General features: G+C 48.6%; 1 protein-coding gene across 2 annotated transcripts in view; it reads left to right on the top strand.

Moving 5' to 3' along the window:
- Positions 1–21573, top strand: part of LOC140398809 (uncharacterized) — a 104142-nt gene that overhangs the window by 64198 nt on the left and 18371 nt on the right. For both annotated transcript variants that reach the window (XM_072487777.1, XM_072487778.1), the window contains exon 6: positions 15447–15546. In XM_072487777.1, the coding sequence (XP_072343878.1) occupies positions 15447–15546 (100 nt within the window). The remainder of the gene's footprint in view (positions 1–15446; positions 15547–21573) is intronic.

Here is a 21573-nt window from a genome sequence, read left to right as displayed (position 1 = left end):
CCTCCGAGTCCCCTTCGGCGTCACCAACGGGGTCTCGATCATCCAAAGAACGATGGACCAAATGGTGGACCAGTATGGGCTGCGGGCCACATTTCCGTACTTGGACAATGTCACCATCTGCGACCACAATCAGCAAGACCACGACGCCAACCTTCAGAAGTTTCTCCAAACCGCCAAAGCCCTCAATCTCACCTATAACAAGGAGAAATGTGTTTTCCGCACAACCAGACTGGCCATCCTCAGCTATGTCGTGGAAAATGGAATTCTAGGGCCCGACCCCGACCGTATGCGCCCCCTCCTGCAACCCCCCCTCCCCCACTGCCCCAAGGCCCTTAAAAGATGCCTCAGGTTCTTTTCCTATTATGCCCAGTGAGTCCCCAACTATGCGGACAAAGCCCGCCCACTGATCAAAGCCACCATCCTCCCGCTGGGGGCTGAGGCCCGCCTGGCCTTCAGCCGCATCAAGGCAGATATTGCCAAAGCCGCGATGCGCGCGGTGGACGAGTCCGTCCCCTTCCAGGTGGACGAGTCTGTCCCCTTCCAGGTGGAGAGCAACGCGTCAGATGTCGCCCTCGCCGTTACCCTTAACCAGGCAGGCAGGCCCGTAGCCTTTTTCTCCCGCACCCTCAACGTCTCCGAAATTCGACACTCCTTAGTCGAAAAAGAAGCTCAAGCCATCGTGGAAGCTGTGCGGCATTGGAGGCACTACCTCGCTGGTAGGAGATTTACCCTCGTCACCGACCAACGGTCGGTAGCCTTCATGTTCAAGAATATACAGTGAGGCAAGATCAAGAACGCTAAAATCTTGAGGTGGAGGATCGAACTCTCCACCTCTAATTACGATACCGTGTATCGTCCTGGGAAGCTCAACGAGCCCCCAGATGCCCTGTCCCGCGGCACATGCACCAGCGCGCAAGATGACCGACTCCAGGCCATCCACAACGACCTCTTCCACCCGGGGTCACCCAGCTTCTCCATTACATCAAGGCCCGCAACCTGCATACTCCACCGAGGAGGTCGAGGCCATGACCAAGGACTGCCAAATCTGCACGGAGTGTAAGCTGCACTTCTATCGACCAGATAAGGCCCACCTGGTGAAGGCATCCTGGCCCTTCGAGCGCCTCAGCATCGACTTCAAAGGGCCCCTCCCCTCTACCGACCGCAACGCGTATTTTCTCAACGTCGTTGACGAGTACTCCCGCTTCCCCTTTGCAATCCCTCGCCCCGACATGACCGTGGCCACTGTCATTAAGGCCCTGCATAGTATCTTCACCCTGTTCGGTTTCCCCACTTACAACACAGTGACCGGGGCTCCTCGTTTATGAGCGACGAACTGCGTCAGTACCTGCTCGGTAAGGGCATCGCCTCGAGCAGGACTACCAGTTACAACCCCCGGGGAAACGGACAGGTGGAGAGGGAGAAAGCGACGGTATGGAAGGCCGTCCTCCTGGCCCTACAGTCTAGGAATCTCCCAGCTTCCCACTGGCAGGAGGTCCTTCCCGACGCGCTCCACTCCATTAGGTCACTCCTTTGCACAGCCACGAATGAGACCCCTCATGACCGCCTACTTGTTTTCCCCAGGAAATCCACCTCCGGGGTCTCGATTCCAGCCTGGCTGATGACACCGGGGCCCTTACTCCTCCGAAAACACGCGAGGAGCCATAAGACTGACCCCCTGGTCGAGAGGGTCCAGCTCCTTCACACCAACCCCAAGTATGCCTACATGGCGCACCCCGACGGCTGACAAGATAATGTCTCCCTCCGGGACCTGGCACCCGCAGGATCCCCTACAACCATCACCTTCCTTCCCCAACCTTCACTGAACATCGCCCCCGCCCCTGCATGGCCTACACCCCCCCCCCTCCTACACCCCCTCCCTCCATCGCCGACCTACAGGGATGAAGCTCCAGAAGACACGCTCCCGGAGTCAACACCTGTGCCCGCAGCGACGAGTTCAACACCCGTGCCCGCAGCGACAAGTTCAACACCCGTGCCCGCAGCGACAAGTTCAACACCCGTGCCCGCAGCGACGAGTTCAACACCTGTGCCCGCAGCGACGAGTTCAACACCCGTGCCCGCAGCGACGAGTTCAACACCCGTGCCTGCAGCGACGAGTTCAACACCCGTGCCCGCAGCGACGAGTTCAACACCCGTGCCCGCAGCGACAAGTTCAACACCCGTGCCCGCAGTGACGAGTTCAACACCCATGCCCGCAGCGAAACCAGAGCTCAGGCGGTCGCAGCGAACGATCAAGGCGCCGGACAGACTCAACCTGTGAGCCACTTCACCCCCGCTGGACTTCAATTTTTTAACGAGGGTGAATGTGGTGAATGTATCACAGCAACCATTCACCACTGTATTGCATTGTACTATGTTGTTGCCCTTGTGAGCTCCACCTATGGACCATTGTGTCACATTACATCGCACTGTATCATGTTGGTGCCCTTGTGGGCTCCGCCCCTGGCTCCGTCCCCCTTGGGGGAGGTATATAGATCTTCTGCCTGCAGGCGGCTCTCAGTACAGAGCAGTCGCAGGCAGGCACAGTTATAAGACCATAAGACCATAAGACATAGGAGTGGAAGTAAGGCCATTCGGCCCATCGAGTCCACTCCACCATTCAATCATGGCTGATTTCAACTCCATTTACCCGCTCTCTCTCCATAGCCCTTAATTCCTCAAGAAATCAAGAATTTATCAACTTCTGTCTTAAAGACACTCAACGTCCCGGCCTCCACCGCCCTCTGTGGCAATGAATCCCACAGACCCACCACTCTCTGGCTGAAGAAATTTCTCCTCATCTCTGTTCTAAAGTGACCCTTTTATTCTAAGGCTGTGCCCCCTGGTCCTAGTCTCCCCTGCTAATGGAAACAACTTCCCTACATCCACCCTATCTAAGCCACTCATTATCTTGTAAGTTTCTATTAGATCTCCCCTCAACCTCCTAAACTCCAATGAATATAATCCCAGGATCCTCAGACGTTCATCGTATGTTAGGCCTACCATTCCTGGGATCATCCGTGTGAATCTCCGCTGGACCCGCTCCAGTGCCAGTATGTCCTTCCTGAGGTGTGGGGCCCAAAATTGCTCACAGTATTCTAAATGGGGCCTAACTAATGCTTTATAAAGCTTCAGAAGTACATCCCTGCTTTTATATTCCAAGCCTCTTGAGATGAATGACAACATTGCATTTGCTTTCTTAATTACGGACTCAACCTGCAAGTTTACCTTTAGAGAATCCTGGACTAGGACTCCCAAGTCCCTTTGCACTTCAGCATTATGACTTTTGTCACCGTTTAGGAAATAGTCCATGCCTCTATTCTTTTTTCCAAAGTGCAAGACCTCGCACTTGCCCACGTTGAATTTCATCAGCCATTTCTTGGACCACTCTCCTAAACTGTCTAAATCTTTCTGCAGCCTCCCCACCTCCTCCATACTACCTGCCCCTCCACCTATCTTTGTATCATCGGCAAACTTAGCCAGAATGCCCCCAGTCCCGTCATCTAGATCGTTAATATATAAAGAGAACAGCTGTGGCCCCAACACTGAACCCTACGGGACACCACTCGTCACTGGTTGCCATTCCGAAAAAGAACCTTTTATCCCAACTCTCTGCCTTCTGCCTGACAGCCAATCGTCAATCCATGTTAGCACCTTGCCTCGAATACCATGGACCCTTATTTTACTCAGCAGTCTCCCGTGAGGCACCTTATCAAAGGCCTTTTGGAAGTCAAGATAGATAACATCCATTGGCTCTCCTTGGTCTAACCTATTTGTTATCTCTTCAAAGAACTCTAACAGGTTTGTCAGGCACGACCTCCCCTTACTAAATCCATGCTGACTTGTCCTAATCTGACCCTGCACTTCGAAGAATTTAGAAATCTCATCCTTAACAATGGATTCTAGAATCTTGCCAACAACCGAGGTTAGGCTAATTGACCTATAATTTTCCATCTTTTTCCTTGTTCCCTTCTTGAACAGGGGGGTTACAACAGTGATTTTCCAATCCTCTGGGACTTTCCCTGACTCCAATGACTTTTGAAAGATCATAACTAACGCCTCCACTATTTCTTCAGCTATCTCCTTTAGAACTCTAGGATGTAGTCCATCTGGGCCTGGAGATTTATCAATTTTTAGACCTCTTAGTTTCTCTAGCACTTTCTCCTTTGTGATGGCTACCATATTCAACTCTGTCCCCTGACTCTCCGGAATTGTTGGGATATTACTCATGTCTTCTACTGTGAAGACTGACGCAAAGTACTTATTTAGTTCCTCAGCTATTTCCTTGTCTCCCATCACAAAATTACCAGCGTCATTTTGGAGCGGCCCAATGTCAACTTTTGCCTCCCGTTTGTTTTTAATGTATTTAAAGAAACTTTTACTATCATTCCTAATGTTACTGGCTAGCCTACCTTCATATTTGATCCTCTCTTTCCTTATTTCTCTCTTTGTTATCCTCTGTTTGTTTTTGTAGCCTTCCCAATCTTCTGACTTCCCACTACTCTTTGCCACATTATAGGCTTTCTCTTTTGCTTTGATGCATTCCCTAACTTCCTTTGTCAGCCATGGCTGCCTAATCCCCCCTCTGATAACCTTTCTTTTCTTGGGGATGAACCTCTGTACTGTGTCCTCAATTACTCTCAGAAACTCCTGCCATTGCTGTTCTACTGATTTTGATTTTTATGTCATCATTGGCTACAGGAATAGTGCCAGAGGACTGGAGGACAGCAAATGTGGTCCCTTTGTTCAAAAAGGGGAGCAGAGACAACCCCGGCAACTATAGACCGGTGAGCCTCACGTCTGTAGTGGGTAAAGTCTTGGAGGGGATTATAAGGGACAAGATTTATAATCATCTAGATAGGAATGATATGATCAGGGATAGTCAGCATGGCTTTGTGAAGGGTAGGTCATGCCTCACAAACCTTATTGAGTTCTTTGAGAAGGTGACTGAACAGGTAGACGAGGGTAGAGCAGTTGATGTGGTGTATATGGATTTCAGCAAAGCGTTTGATAAGGTTCCCCACGGTAGGCTATTGCAAAAAATACGGAGGCTGGGGATTAAGGGTGATTTAGAGATGTGGATCAGAAATTGGCTAGCTGAAAGAAGACAGAGGGTGGTGGTTGATGGGAAATGTTCAGAATGGAGTACAGTCACAAGTGGAGTACCACAAGGATCTGTTCTGGGGCCGTTGCTGTTTGTCATTTTTATCAATGACCTAGAGGAAGGCACAGAAGGGTGGGTGAGTAAATTTGCAGATGATACTAAAGTCGGTGGTGTTGTCGATAGTGTGGAAGGATGTAGCAGGTTACAGAGGGATATAGATAAGCTGCAGAGCTGGGCTGAGAGGTGGCAAATGGAGTTTAATGTAGAGAAGTGTGAGGTGATTCACTTTGGAAGGAATAACAGGAATGCGGAATATTTGGCTAATGGTAAAGTTCTTGAAAGTGTGGCTGAGCAGAGGGATCTAGGTGTCCATGTACATAGATCCCTGAAAGTTGCCACCCAGGTTGATAGGGTTGTGAAGAAGGCCTATGGAGTGTTGGCCTTTATTGGTAGAGGGATTGAGTTCCGGAGTCGGGAGGTCATGTTGCAGCTGTACAGAACTCTGGTCCGGCCGCATTTGGAGTATTGCGTACAGTTCTGGTCACCGCATTATAGGAAGGACGTGGAGGCTTTGGAGCGGGTGCAGAGGAGATTTACCAGGATGTTGCCTGGTATGGAGGGAAAATCTTATGAGGAAAGGCTGACGGACTTGAGGTTGTTTTCGTTGGAGAGAAGAAGGTTAAGAGGAGACTTAATAGAGGCATACAAAATGATCAGGGGGTTGGATAGGGTGGACAGTGAGAGCCTTCTCCCGCGGATGGATATGGCTGGCACGAGGGGACATAACTTTAAACTGAGGGGTAATAGATATAGGACAGAGGTCAGAGGTAGGTTCTTTACGCAAAGAGTAGTGAGGCCGTGGAATGCCCTACCTGCTACAGTAGTGAACTCGCCAACATTGAGGGCATTTAAAAGTTTATTGGATAAACATATGGATGATAATGGCATAGTGTAGGTTAGGTGGCTTTTGTTTCGGTGCAACATCGTGGGCCGAAGGGCCTGTACTGCGCTGTATTGTTCTATGTTCTATGTACTGTCTTTCCCACTAGGCTCTGCTCCCAGTCGATTTTCGTCAGTTCCTCCCTCATGCCCCTGTAGTTACCTTTATTTAACTGTAACACCTTTACATCTGATTCTACCTTCTTTCTTTCAAATTGGAGATTGAATTCTACCATATTATGATCACTGCCTCCTAAGTGCTCCCTTACTTTAAGATCTTTAATCAAGTCTGGCTCATTACATAACACTAAGTCCAGAATGGCCTGTTCCCTCGTGGGCTCCATCACAAGCTGTTCCAAAAAGCCCTCCTGTAAACATTCAATGAATTCCCTTTCCTTGGGTCCACTGGCAGCATTATTTACCCAGTCCACCTGCATATTGAAGTCCCCCATGATCACTGTGACCTTGCCTTTCTGACATGCACTTTCTATTTTGTGGTGCATTTTGTGCCCCCGGTCCTGACCACTGTTAGGAGGCCTGTACATAACTCCCATTATGGTTTTTTTGCCTTTGTGGTTCCTCAACTCTACCCACACAGACTCCACATCATCTGACCCTATGTCATTTAGTGCTATTGATTTAATTTCATTCCTAATTAACAAGGCAACCCCGCCCCCTCTGCCCACCTCCCTGTCTTTTCGATCGGTTGTGAATCCCTGGATGTTTAAATGCCAGTCCTGAACCCCCTGCAACCATGTCTCTGTGATGCCTACCACATCATACCTGCCAGTCACAATCTGGGCCACAAGCTCATCTACCTTGTTCCGTACACTGCGCGCATTTAAATATAGCACCTTTAATTCTCTATTGACCGTCCCTTTTTGTTTTCTTATGTGGTGGACCTTGGTTTACTGAGCCTTTCCATACACTGTGTCATATTTTGTGGGATGGGGACTATCGTAACCTCTCCTGAGTTTTGTCTTTTCGTGCTTTTTTGTATTCCTAGGCAGCTACGCTTCCCACTGATTGCTTCACCTCTTGGTTCCCTGACTTTCCCTTCCCCCACAATCTTTAGTTTAAAGTCCTATTGACCACCCTATTTATTCTTTTCGCCAGAACACTGGTCCCAGCTCGGTTTAGGTGGAGACCATCCCAACGGTATAGGTCCCCCTGTCCCAAAACTGATGCCAGTGTCCCATGAAAAGGAACCCCTCTTTCCCACACCACTCTTTCAGCCACGTGTTAACTTCCCTTATTCTTGCCTCCCTATGCCAATTTGCACGTGGCTCGGGCAGTAATCCGGAGATTATGACCCTTGAGGACCTGTTTTTTAATTCGAATCCTAGCTCTTTATAATCTCTAAACAGGTCCTCTTTCCTAGACTTGCCTATGTTGTTGGTACCGACATGGACCACAACAACTGGATCCACCCCCTCCCTCTCCAGTATCCTTTCAAGCCGGTCAGAGATGTCCCGCACCCTAGCACCGGGCAGGCAACATACCATGCGGGACTCTTTATCTTGCTCACAAAGGATACTATCTATCCCCCTGATAATAGAATCCCCTACAACTACAACTTGCCAATTTACTCCCTCCCCTTGAATGGCCTGCTGAACCATGGTGCCTTGGTCAGCTGACTCATCCTTCCTGCAGCCCTGTTCGCCATCCACAAAGGGAGCAAGTGCCTCATGCCTGTTGGACAGAGTCAAGGGCTGAGGCTCCTGAGTTCCTGACTGCTGGTTCCCTTTACCTGCCTGACTTGCAGTCACACCCTGCTGTCCCTGGCCACTGGCAGGATTTAAACTACTTACTCTGACAGGTGTGACTACCTCCTGAAACACAGTGTCCAGGTAAGTATCCCCCTCCCGGATGTGCCTCAGTGTTTGAAGCTCAGACTCCAGCTCATCAACTCTGAGCCGGAGCTCTTCGAGCAGCCAACACTTACTGCAGATGTGGTTGCTGCAGCTCGCAATGGGATCTGCCAGCTCCCACATCAAGCAGCTCAAGCACATCACCTGACCAGCCATCACTAATTAATTAATTAGTTTAATTTAAGTTTATGAGTTTAGCTGTGTTTTTTTTTAAATTTGGGGCAGACTTGCTATCAACCACTCAGATCACAGCTTCCCTCTGACGTCACGTTTGGGGAAAAAACTGGAAAACAGGAAGTTTCCGTTAGGTTTTTATACTCACAGAGACTGCTCCTCCTCCTCCGAACGGCTCCCGAAATTAGGCCCGAAGAAAGAGAGAGAACAAAACAGTAGGGAAAAAGCACCTTCTCCCACTCTTCACCGAATTACCTCACTGCACCAAATTACCAAATTCTCACTCGGTCTGTATCTCTCTCACTCAGGCTGTGTCTCCTTGACCTGCGCAATGCTTACTAATGTGCGCTTTCTGTCTGTCTTTTATACAGACTTTAGGATGACTCACACTAAAACTTCAAAGAGAAGAATACAATGTGTACCTTTGTGCCCCTTAACAGGCCTCAGGTGACTGCCAGATAACTGCCTCTCAGCAATTAGGGTGGGGCAGCTTCAGCCAATCAGACACTAATCTACACTGCACTTTTAACTGAAAAACAGCACAATTAGATTAACCACTTACCTTTCCTGGTTACCTCACTGCACCAAATTACCAAATTCTCACTCGGTCTGTATCTCTCTCTCTCAGGCTGTGTCTCCTTGACCTGCGCAATGCTTCTAGCTGATTAAAACCACTGTTCACTTCAACTGTCCGCCTCGTGCAAATTGATGGTCGCATCAGGACTTATTCGTGAATTGTTGAAATCAAGACAGATCATCGCGGGTCAATATAAAGAGACACTATAAATCTGGCAGTCAACAATCCTGCAATTTGAAGGGGAGGCAAGAGGATGAAGCTGGGCAAAAATCCTGTACTTTAAAAGGTTCGGAGTAGGGCAGCACGTTGGCATAGTGGTTAGCACTGCAGTCTCACGGCACCGAGGTCCCAGGTTCGATCACGGCTCTGGGTCACTGTCTGTGTGGAGTTTGCACATTCTCCCCGTGTTTGTGTGAGTTTCGCCCCCACAACCCAAAGATGTACAGGGTAGGTAGATTGGCCAGGCTAAATTGCCCCTTAATTGGAAAAAATGAATTGGGTACTCTAAATTGAAAAAAAAGAAAATAACTTTTGAAGAAAAGGTTCAGAGTGTCGTGCAGTGGCCAAACTGGACATTCATCCTCAACAACAACATCCACAAAAAGCTTTGATGATTTATCTGATAACTTCGACCTGCCGGTTTCCAGAGACAACATCCTGATAAACCTGAACAAGATGTGGAGTCTGAAATGGGAGTGGGACTACAAGATACGGCTCAATCTTATTGTTCTTCTGCTGGTGAAGTGAGGGAAGAAACCTACCATGAAGACATTGCCTTGTGGTCAAAATCTGTTCCACTGGGTATATTTTGGAATAAATTGCTTCACTGGAGGTGGAACCAGCACATCACCAGAGGGCAGGGTGCGTCGTGGGACCACCGCAAAGTAGAGCGTGGGGCCCCAAAAGTGTAAGTCCGTCTCTGCACGGGTAGGCGTTCCTGCTGATGGTGCAAAGTTGGACTATTGCCCCTTCATCATCTCCCCAAAATGAATCCCACCATGTCTGCTCAGTGAGCAGTGCTCTCCCTTTCCTGTTATCTGTGCCAAAGTTAATGCTTGAAGGTTAATCTGAGCAGTGAGACTGCAGGCCGGTGGGTTACCATTGACCCAGAATTCCCAGATCTGACGAGAACACCTATTCAGTAATGGGTTATAAACTAAACATCATTTGACTATTTCTTCACGGATTCTGCTTGCTTTGCAGTGTCCACCTTGGATTCTGGATCATTTCAGGAGTTCTGTGACACAGGGCTTTACATGTTGGGTTACTGCTGAGATGTGGCAGTGACACCTCGAAGGTTGTTCCCGGGTAGAGGTGCACGTGATAGGTCAGCAATATGTCAAGCCTGGTCTCTCTATCAAGAGATGTGGAGATGCCAGCGTTGGACTGGGGTGAGCACAGTAAGAAGTCTTACAACACCAGGTTAAAGTCCAACAGGTTAGTTTTGTATCACTCGGGCGGCATGTGGCGCAGTGGATAGCACTGGGACTGCGGCGCTGAGGACCCGGGTTCCAATCCTGGCTCTGGGTCACTGTCTGTGTGGAGTTTGCACATGCTCCCCATGTCTGCATGGGTTTCACCCCCACAATCCAAAGATGTGCCAGTTAGGTGGATTGGCCATGCTAAATTGCCCCTTAATTGGAAAAATAAAATAAAAATTGGGTAGTTTTGTATCCCTCGATTCACCTGAGGAAGGAGCAGTGCCCAGAAAGCTAGTGATTCGAAACAAACCTGTTGGCCTTTAACCTGGTGTTGTAAGACTTCTTACTGTGTCTATAAAGAGAGACCAACTGATCAGTTTCTCAAAAATTGCCATCAACATACTGCACAGGAGCAGTACAATGCATTCCTGTTTACTGCAGTACAATATAGGTTTACAATTGTATTTTCTTCTCTGTCTAACTTGTGCTGAATGTAATCTGACGAATGAGATAGTGTAGAGGGATCTTAACTTCATATAGAATCCATTCTGTACTAGCCTTAGTAATGATATGTAGACAGGCATGGGGTTAATCACAACACTTAGCTGTAACATTATCAGTGGAGTGTCAAACTCATTTATTAGTTTTATCGTTAATAAATTTGTTTACTTTACATCAAAGACTCGTGTGTTCTTCAAGATCATCTGCAACCAATAACGACAGATATTACTTTAACCAAGTAATATAACATGCTAGTAATATAATGTAACAATCTTGGGAATGTTTGATAGGGGCAGTGTAGAAGGAGCTTTACTCTGAAATCTAACCCCGTGCTGTACCTGTTCTGGGAATGTTTGATGGAGACAGTGTAGAGGGAACTTTACTCGGTCTTAAACGTTTACTGTACCAGCCCTGGCAATGTGGCATCATGCAGTTTAGAGGGAGCTTTACTCTGTATTAAATCTAACACATACTGTACTAATAGAATATTTATTCCGACGGTGTTGAGGGAGCTTTACTCTGCATTTATCCCTTAGAGTACCTGTACTGGAAATGATTGATGGGGACAGCTTAGAAGGAGCTTTACTCTGTATCTAACCCCGTGTTGTATCTGTCCTGGGAGTAGGGGCAGTATAGAGGAGGCTATATGTATCTAACCCTGTTCCAGCACATGCCCTTGGGAGTGTTTGATGGAGACAGTGCAGAGGGAGGTTTACTCTGTATCTAACCCGTGCTGTACCTGTCCTGGGAGTGTTTGATGGGGACAGTGTAGAGGGAACTTTTCCTTGTATCTAACCCCGTGCTGTACCTGTCCTGGGAGTGTTTGATGGGGACAGTGCAGAACAGGGTTTTTCAAACTCAGGGTTGCGACCCGTAGGTGGGTCGAGGGTGGGTGTCGGGAGGGTCGTGGTGTGATCGGTCGTGGCGTTCCCGATTGCGGGAAGAAGTTCTCAACTGCCGCGACCGGCTTTTAAGAATGCCGGCCGCAGGCAGTCCCTGATTAGTTGCGGTGTTTGAGGGGGTGGACGGCGCGAGGCTGGGCTGTGGGCTGGTCACCGCGTGCAGAGCGCTACGGGTGGGGAGGGGACTGGGGCTGACGGGCATCCACGTGGACGCGATGCAGGATCTGGATCACATACAGGTCACCAACACTTGAAATAGTGCAACACTATTTTATTAAACCACTAACTGTTTAAACACACTCAGACTGTGGGTTTATACAATACTAACTTTAACTAAAGACCTTTGCCTTGTCCTAACCAGTCGATGCACTCAGCACATGGTGAATGTCTGTGTTGCAGGCTGTGAGCTCTGTGCTCCTAGCTAGCTGCTACTCGAATGAGCAGGGACTCTGATGCCTCCTGTCTTTATAGTGCATGTGCTCTCACTGGTGATTGGCTGTGGTGTTGTGTGTGTTGATTGGTCCCACTGTGTGTCCATCAGTGTGTGTCTGCACCATGATATACTGGTGTATATTATGACAGTTGGGAAGTGGTCTGTGACTGGGGTGGATACAGTCGGGTGGATAGAGTGAGAGGAAGTCAGGCCAGGTTTCTCGGAATACTGTTTAACCGGGCCAGTCAATATGTGAACACTGGAAGAAACCTACAGACATCACTTTGTGTCGACATCTCTGGAAACCAGGAAGTAACTGCTTTTGGTTATAATGGAGCAGGAGGTGACTTGGATGTTTGGATACTGCAATGCAGTGGAACTAGTAAGAAATACTGTGATATTGTGCGTGGTTGACAAGTTATTTCAACTTCTCTAAAGTCGTAGTAAAGTAAAAACAAGATTGGACTTTGTTCTATAATTGGTTACATTTCTAAAGAAATGGGAATATATATAAAACTAAGTTTGTGTGTAAATGTAAGGGTGCTCATGTTCAACTGATGAAGTTGTTTTAATTTTTAGCAGTAAAAAGTCATGTATTTGGAAAAATTAGGTATTAGAAATAAAGTTTCAAAATTAAAAAAAGAATGCCGTCCGCGACCGGCCTTTAAATATGAACGATGAGTCTTTCCGCGAGAGGCCATAAGACCATAAGACATAGGAGTGGAAGTAAGGCCATTCGGCCCATCGAGTCCACTCCACCATTCAATCATGGCTGATTTCAACTCCATTTACCCGCTCTCTCTCCATAGCCCTTAATTCCTCAAGAAATCAAGAATTTATCAACTTCTGTCTTAAAGACACTCAACGTCCCGGCCTCCACCGCCCTCTGTGGCAATGAATTCCACAGACCCACCACTCTCTGGCTGGAGAAATTTCTCCTCATCTCTGTTCTAAAGTGACCCTTTTATTCTAAGGCTGTGCCCCCTGGTCCTAGTCTCCCCTGCTAATGGAAACAACTTCCCTACATCCACACTATCTAAGCCATTCATTATCTTGTAAGTTTCTATTAGATCTCCCCTCAACCTCCTAAACTCCAATGAATATAATCCCAGGATCCTCAGACGTTCATCGTATGTTAGGCCTACCATTAGGCCTATGTTAGGCAGCGGCAGAGAGAAGGTCATTGACCCGGCACGTCAATGCTTTGCCTGTAAAATCATACAGGTGAGATTCCTCCATTGTGTAGCTGCCAGCAACAGGACTGTGTGAAGAACTGAAGATGGGTCATTTTGTAATAAGGTACAGCGGGCCAGAGCTACAAACAGACCAGGATCTCACAACTAAATCTGCTGGAGAGAGCTTAGGAGAGTCCACGGTAGGACAAGGCAGTGCTGGTGAGAGCTGTATCCCGAGCTCCAGGGCCTCTGGTGAACAAACAACGAAGAAGAAACTGAAATCGGGAACAAAATAGTACAAACATAATTTCTTGAGGTATGGCGTTCATTGTTACAATGGAATTCAGGATGCAAAGCCCATGTGTGTTATAAGACAAATCCGGCGGGATTCTCCCATCGCGCGGCTAAGTGCTGACGCCGGCGTAAAAACGGGAGTGTTTTACTCCGCCGCCAACAGGCCTTTTGGCATCCGATTCTCTGGGCCACAGGGGGCCAGCAAGGCACTGGAGCGGCCCATGCGTAGGACTGTGGCACCGGCGGCAATGCGTGCATGCACACTGGCTCCCTTCTCCGCGCCGGCCCTGACGCCAAATGGCGTAGGGCTACAGGGGCCGGCACGGAAGAAAGGAGGCCCCCAGCCTGAGAGGCCGGCCCGCCAATTGGTGGGCCCCGATCGTGGGCCAGGCCACAACGGAGGTCTCCCCCCCCCCGGGGTCGGACCGCCCCCTCCCTCCCCCAGGCCACCCCCGGACCCTTCAACGCCAAGATCCCGCCGGCTCAGAGCATGTTAGAACAGCGCAGGCAGGACTCGGGTTTTTTGTCACGGCCGCTTGGCCCACCTGGGCCGGAGAATCGCAGGGGGGCCGCGTAGAGCGGCCCCGACCGTCGCCATGCCGACCACGCCAGCCCCAATGGCGCCGATTGCCCACTCTGCGGATCGCGTCCCAGCGTCAGGGTGGCGTGGCGCGATTCGTGCAGCCCCCTGGCAATTCTCCGACCCGGCGTGGGGGTCAGAGAAACCCACCCAAGAAGTTTAAAACCCCCAAATCTTCAACGGCATTTGAAGAGTAAACATGGCAAGTACCAGGACTTTGATTCTTTTCAAAGCTCTCAGCCAGAACTTAGATCGTCAGCTGAAATGTAACATTAACTGACTAAGCAAGAGTGATTGTGAGGACCAAGCAGGCCCACCTGCTGCATTAAAGGTAAGCACTAATGGTGTCTCTTGAAGGTCGGCCGGCATGGGTCCTGAAGGTCCGCCAGTTTCTAAAAGGAGGCCCGGGAAAAAAGGTTTGAAAAACACTAGTGTTGAGGGAGCTTTACTCTGTATCTAACCCGTGCTGTACCTGTCCTGGGAGTGTTTGATGGGGGCAGTGTAGAGGGAGCTTTACTCTGTATCTAACCCCGTGCTGTACCTGTCCTGGGAGTGTTTGATGGGGGCAGTGTAGAGGGAGCTTTACTCTGTATCTAACCCCGTGCTGTAGCTGTCCTGGGAGTGTTTGATGGGGGCAGTGTAGAGGGAGCTTTACTCTGTATCTAACCCCGTGCTGTACCTGTCCTGGGAGTGTTTGATGGGGACAGTGTTGAGGGAGCTTTACTCTGTATCTAACCCCGTGCTGTCCCTGTCCTGGGAGTGTTTGATGGGGGCAGTGTAGAGGGAGCTTTACTCTGTATCTAACCCCGTGCTGTACCTGTCCTGGGAGTGTTTGCTGGGGACAGTGTATAGGAGGCTTTATGTATCTAACCCCGTGCTGTACCTGTCCTGGGAGTGTTTGATGGTACAGTGTTGAGGGAGCTTTACTCTGTATCTAACCCCGTGCTGTACCTGTCCTGGGAGTGTTTGATGGGGACAGTGTAGAGGGAGCTTTACTCTGTATCTAACCCCGTGCTGTACCTGTCCTGGGAGTGTTTGATGGGGACAGTGTATAGGAGGCTTTATGTATCTAACCCCGTGCTGTACCTGCCCTGGGAGTGTTTGATGGGGACAGTGTAGAGGGAGCTTTACTCTGTATCTAACCCGTGCTGTACCTGTCCTGGGAGTGTTTGATGGGGACAGTGTAGAGGGAGCTTTACTCTGTATCTAACACTGTGCTATACCTGCCGTGGGATTGTTGTGGGGACAGTGTAGAAGGAGTTTTACTCTGTATTAAACCCCGTGCTGTACCTGTCCTGGGAGTGTTTACTGGGGACAGTGTATAGAAGGCTTTATGTATCTAACCCTTCTGGTACAGCCAGGGAGAGATTTGGCTTGCTGGGAAATTTGAGAAATGGTTTTGGGGATACTGTGGAATACTGCATTTCCAAAGATGTGACAACTGAGCTTGTCTTGGGTATGTTTTCTCTTTTTGTCAGCGGCTGCCTGAATTTTATCACACCCTGAAGTCAACGCTTGGACCTAAACAGAGCACCAGGCTGTCATACCCAAGCTACACCATCAGCCAGCGAATTCACGGTAAGGGCGAATCACCAAGGACAATGCAGCTCTGTACGAATGGCTGCAGATGACATCAGCATGTGAATGTTTAATGCATTTATATAATCGTCCTCTTCTCACTATTTTAGTACAGATTCTAACCAATTTGTTTTAATTATGTCAACTCCTCCGCTAATTTGGTGGGCAGGAGATGCCAGTCGAATGCACTATGTTTCCACCTGTTGATATCACTGGCCAACATATCTTCCATCTCAATATCATGTAAATAACACTGGACGGCACAGGGCACGGGTTTGGTGAATCTGTGGAACACTTTGCTGCAGGAGCTGTGGAGGCCAAGTCACAGAATATCTTTAAAACACAGATAGACAGGTTCTTGATTAATAAGGGGATCCAGAGAGAAGGCAGGAGAATGTGGATGAGAAACATATCAGCCATGATCGAATGGCGGAGCAGACTCGATGGGCCGAATGGCCTAATTCTGCTCCTGTATGTTGTGATCTTATACACATGTTCACGGTGATATTATTTATGATTTTGTGTGATACAGTATATAAGTGATTGGAGACATCCATGTGGAAGGTGTAATGTGCTTGGGAGGAACCCCATTGCGTAACTTCCCAATCCACTCCACCAGTTGGGTTTCCCTCACCTTCCGCCTGTTGGTGACTCATTGACAGAGGTTGATCACTATGATCAGTCAACAACTCCATTATCATTGTATCATGCAGCTAACAGGATGGTAGAAATCAATCCAACTGCTCCTGGCAATTCCCTTACATTGCTTATAATCGTACCGAAATTCAACATTTCTAAAGCTGCAGTTTCACCTGCTGTCACTTTTATTCCTCTTGACTCTCTTCCCTAATCTCTTGTTCCACATTATCAATTATTTTAATTTATGTTTTATTTTGTTTCTTATTGAACTAAACTTGGCTGAGCTTGGAGCCATGCCCCTGATTAAAACTGGGTTCAGAAGGACTCCGGGTGGCAGCTATGGAGTGAGTGGCCGCACGTTTGGTGGCTCCTGCTCGAGGTGGAATTGTTTGGTCCTTTTCACCCGATATAGGGGGTGTTTGCTGGTGCAAAGTGCATGAACAGTGAGAGATAGGAATTCTCCTCCGGTAGGGCCTGTTTATGGCTTTATGGCCCATTGAATGAGGAGTGTAACGAGCAAGGGACCAGCTGTCTGGCCGGCAGGACTTTCAAGGTGGGACAGATGGAAAGATGGCGGAGAGCTCTGGGGCATCGTTGATTGCCCTGTGATCTACCGAGCAATTGGTAGATTCTTTGAACGCCAACTTCCAACAGCAGAGGCAAGAGGTCTCGGATGACCTGGATAAAGTGGCGGAGCTGATCATGATAGCTATTGAGAGAGTGGAGTAAAGGCTGGCGGTGCAGAGTTTGACGCTCCAGAAGATGGAAGCATTGGTGGTGGATCATGAGAACCGGTTGGCATTGTTGGAGGCAGAGATGGTGTAACAATATGGATATTGTATGGCAGATAAAGGGTTAACAATTTCATGTAAATACATCTCACCACCAGATGGTGATCAACAGCAGTCACATATATCATATGACAACCCTTGATTCGAGGAGAAGGTGTTTAAGTGTGAGAGAGAGCAGTTGTGTCTTTGAGAGTTCTATAATTAGAGTTATAGCACAGTTTAATTTAGCAACCTTAGTACTTAGCAATACATTCAAATCTAATTGAAAGTAGTGTTAATAAATCAGCTTTGTTTATGAACATCGCTTGATGTTCTTTGTTAAACACTACACATTCAAGACACCCAGCCAAATGAAAACAGAGAACACCACCTGGTACCAAGAGTAGTTCCTAAGGTATACTAGTAAGGTTTAGTGAGAAAGTAAAAATCTCCATGCGAAAAAGACTTGGGAAGATTGAAGAAAAGAACTCTACCAGGCTCCGATTGCAACGACCTCGCGGGATCTCGGTGCTGTGAGTCAGCAGTGCTAACCACTGTGCAACCGTGCTGCCTTGACCCCAATGTATAATAATGAAACTTCAAAGGTATGACTTTGAGCTAGTCTACACACCGGGTAAAGATCTTGTTGGCGCACTGTCGTGTACAAATGAAGATGCTGAGGCAAACACATTAGTCCAGGCAATTGAAGCTCAAGCAACCTTAATAGAAGAAAGGCTACCTGTCTCGGATGAAAAAATGAAATTAATCAAAGAAGAAACAGCCAAGCATGACATATTATAGCATGTATAATGGTACATGAGAGATGGTTGGCCAAAAGGTAGTTGTTCTAAAAATAGGAACATTCGAGCGTATCTGAACAGCATCGACGGATTCCTGCTTAGACAAGACAGGATAGTAATTCCGACTTTGTTAAGGAACATGATCCTCAGTAAGGTGCCACCTGGGGATGGAAAAGTGCAAACGAAGGGCTCGTCAATCAGCATGTTGGCCAGGTATCAATGAAAACATCAATAACCTGTGGCAGAAAGCAAAACATGTCAACTAAACCAGTCACAGCAACAAAAAGAAACATTGACGATGCATCAACTAGTCAAGACTCCATGGTCAAAGGTTGGCATCGATCTATTCTACTTCCATGGTAATGATTATTTACTAATCATAGATTACTTCTCGAACTACCCTGAGGTGATCAAATTGCCCAATTCTAATTCGAAAGTGATCATAAAAGCAACCAAAGAGGCGGAAACCCATTTGCTGTCATGACAGACGACGGTCCATGTTTTGACAGCTACAATTAGACAGAATTGTCACAAAGGTTGACTTTCAGTATATCACGTCAAGACCATTACATCAACAATCGAATGGGAAAGCTGAAAAAGGTGTTCACATAGCAAAGCAACTCCTAAAGGAAGCGTTGGATTCAAGAAGCGATCCATTCTTAGTTCTACTCAGCAACTGAGCTAAACCACTAGCTACGGATTTGTCAACTGCTGAAGAATCGACAGCTACTTACAACGTTACCATACTTCCCAAAAGCAGACTCTGATAATGATGATGCAGTGCAGAAAATGAAGCAGCACAAGCCAACTCAACGGCATTACTACAACAGGACAGCTAAGGATCTAGCAACGCTAGAGCCAGGAGATAATGTGTAGGTACAGATTCCAACTGGGGGATGGTCCTGCTTGGCATTTGTGATTCCTCAAGCAGCTCCACACTCGTACGTCATTCTCACAAACGAAGGTTCTATCCTACGAAGGAATCATAGAGCGCTTCTCAAAGAGAAGACAGCTCAGCCTTTATTTGCACACATCGAGCTTGACACAGAGCTACTCAAGTCAACTTCTACAGCACAACAGCGAGATGTTGTCACACCACAAAAGACAAAGACATCTGCCAAACAACCACGATTGAGAAGATCCACCCGTATCAAAATGAAGCCGGATAAATTCAACTTGTGAACTGTAAAAAAAACAATTTGTTAACAAATGGCAGTAACCATTCACATGTATAGAACATACAATGCGCTTACCATGTATATATGTTTGTACCAGTCTCTAAACAACTTCAAAGGAAGGGGGATGTAACAATATGGATATTGTATGGGAGATAAAGAGTTAACAATTTCATGTCCACGGGGCATCGAGGAGGAGGCCTAAGGCCGGGGGGCGGGGGGAGGGGGGGGGGGGGGGCGCGGCGGCAGCTGAGGACGATGGTGGTGCGGTAGCATCGTTTTCTGGACAAAGAGCAATCTGTGGTGGGGGAAGGACATGAGAGAATGTACCTGGGAAGGAAGCGTAGTGCGTATCTATGGGACTTGGGTGCTGAGTTGGCCAAGCAGTGGGCTGAGGGTGAAGGCGGCCTTCTGCAAGAAAGGAGAGAAGTTCGGGATCTTGTATCCTGCTCATCTGTGGGTCACACACCAGAATCAGGAATTTTATTTTGGTATGCCAGAGGACACGAGTAAATCTATAAGAGACCATGGAGTGGGAGGCTTGTGAGGACACTTTGGAGCTGCCAGTACGGAGAATGCGGGTGTATATGCAAGGCAGATTATTGTATTTACTGTGTGTGGGGATGTCTTCAACTGTTCTTGGGGAATTGCGGCTCAGGGGTGGGGGGGGGGGGGGGGTGGAGGGGGGGGTTTGGCAGTTGTGGGGTGGCCACCATGCTAGAAGGTAGGCTAGTTAACGAGAATGCAGTAGGGGGAACGATCCATGGAGGGGGGAGGCGATGGATTGGTTTTATTTTTCTTTGCTTATGAGGGGGGAGGGGGTTGCTGACGTGGCTGGAGTTGGTGGGCCGCAGTTGGTTAAGGGGAGATGGTGGCAGACACATCGGGGAGGCCCAGAGGGTGAACGGGGAGGGTGGTGTGGGGCTCCGGGATCCCTACCTGAGCTGGTTGATTACGTGGATGTTTGGGAGTTGAAAGGGCCGATGAAGAGGTCTCGCTTTTTCGCACATTTAAGGAGTTTGAAGGCGAACATGGTATTACTTCAGACGCATTTGAAGGTGGGGGACCAGATGAAGTTGAGGGTGGGGCAGGTACTCCTCTCGGAGAGGAGGTTGGGGGAACTGCCGCTTTAACTGGTAGGGGCAGGTTTTCATTCCCTTGTGATACAAGTGGCGCGGAGTTAGACCCGACTGTCACACCGGTGCCGCAGGCAAACTCCTGTCCGAGGAGGAAATAGGAGAGGGCAAGTTCTCAGATATACATGGGGAGGTCCAGTGACAAGTCATGTCCTGATTCTGGCTTGACGCTAATAATGTTATGTCAACAGCTTTATCAGACCCAACTGCGTCAAATCTGGACTTCTTTTTCTTTTTGTGGACAGTTCCCACAAAAGGAGCTTTCTAGGGCTATGTTGCTATTCCAGTTACTCAATCAAATCCAGAGTTAATGAAACTGGCCTGCTCCCTCTCCAGGTACACCCAGCCACCAGTAGTTAGCACTGCTGCCTCACAGCGCCAGGGACCCGGGTTCAACTCCGGCCTCGGGTCACTGCCTGTGTGGAGTTTGCACGGTCTCCCCGTGCCTGCGTGGGTTTCTTCCGGGTGCTCTGGTTTCCTCCCACAGTCCAAAGATGTGCGGGTTCGGCGGATTGGCCGTGATAAATTGCCCTCTAATGCCCAGGGATCTGCAAGTTAGGTTATGGGATTACGGGGATAGGGCAAGGTGGACACTTGTAAATGGGCAGAGTGCTCATTCGAAGGGTCGGTGCAGACTCGATGGGCCAAATGGCCTCCTTCTGCATTGCAGCGATTCTACGATTCTATGAATGTAGCCGCGGTAGATGGGCAGACAGTCAAAAGATTAGGGGGTCAATAGAAGTGAATTAGGTTGTAAATAATGCAGAGTGCTCCCAACATTCCATCAATGACAGCCAATGTCTCATAAATTGCTGTATCTGTCTGCTTAACACCATCTCCACATCTCCGCATCTTGCCTCCAGCTCCTCCCCTCTCCTTGGCCACTATCTCTGGTTCACAGTCTCAGTGTCTTATTTGACCCCAAGCTGAACCTCCAAACCCTTTTTGTTACGACCTTGTTGCGTTATGTAATTTGGAATAACACAAGCTGCCACTTGATGCAGTTTTGAGTAAAAGATGCTCCAGACTTTGAAGTGAGTTCAATATGTTTTATTGAACTATTAGCACAGTTCTCAATGAGTTCGACTCTCTGCTAATCTAAATGTAGTAACTCAGTCTAACTGAACCAGCCTTGCTCTCACCACGTGCTGGGGTGTGATGCTGAGGAGACACCCTGTCTCACTCTGTAGATGTTGGTCTACATTGGTCTAGATGGGGTGTGAGTGCCTCATCCCTTTTATAGTGAGATAGCACCCTTGAGTGTCCTGACTGCTTATTGGTCGTGTCCCACTCTAGGGGCGGGATTCTCCGACCCCACGTCGGGTCGGAGAATCGCCGAGGGCTGGCGTGAATCCCGCCCCCGCCGTGTCCCGAAGTCTCCGCCACCAGAGATTCGGCGGGGGCGGGAATCGGGACGCGCCGGTCGGCGGGGGCCCCCACGGTGGCCTGGCCCGCGATCGGGGTCCACCGATCCGCGGGCGGGCCTGTGCCGTGGGGGCACTCTTTT

Source organism: Scyliorhinus torazame, chromosome 22 (assembly GCF_047496885.1).
Source record: "Scyliorhinus torazame isolate Kashiwa2021f chromosome 22, sScyTor2.1, whole genome shotgun sequence".
In the NCBI taxonomy this organism is placed as follows: Eukaryota; Metazoa; Chordata; class Chondrichthyes; order Carcharhiniformes; family Scyliorhinidae; genus Scyliorhinus; species Scyliorhinus torazame.
Note: the sequence above shows the minus strand (reverse complement) of the source record. Positions and strands in the feature narration are given on the sequence as shown.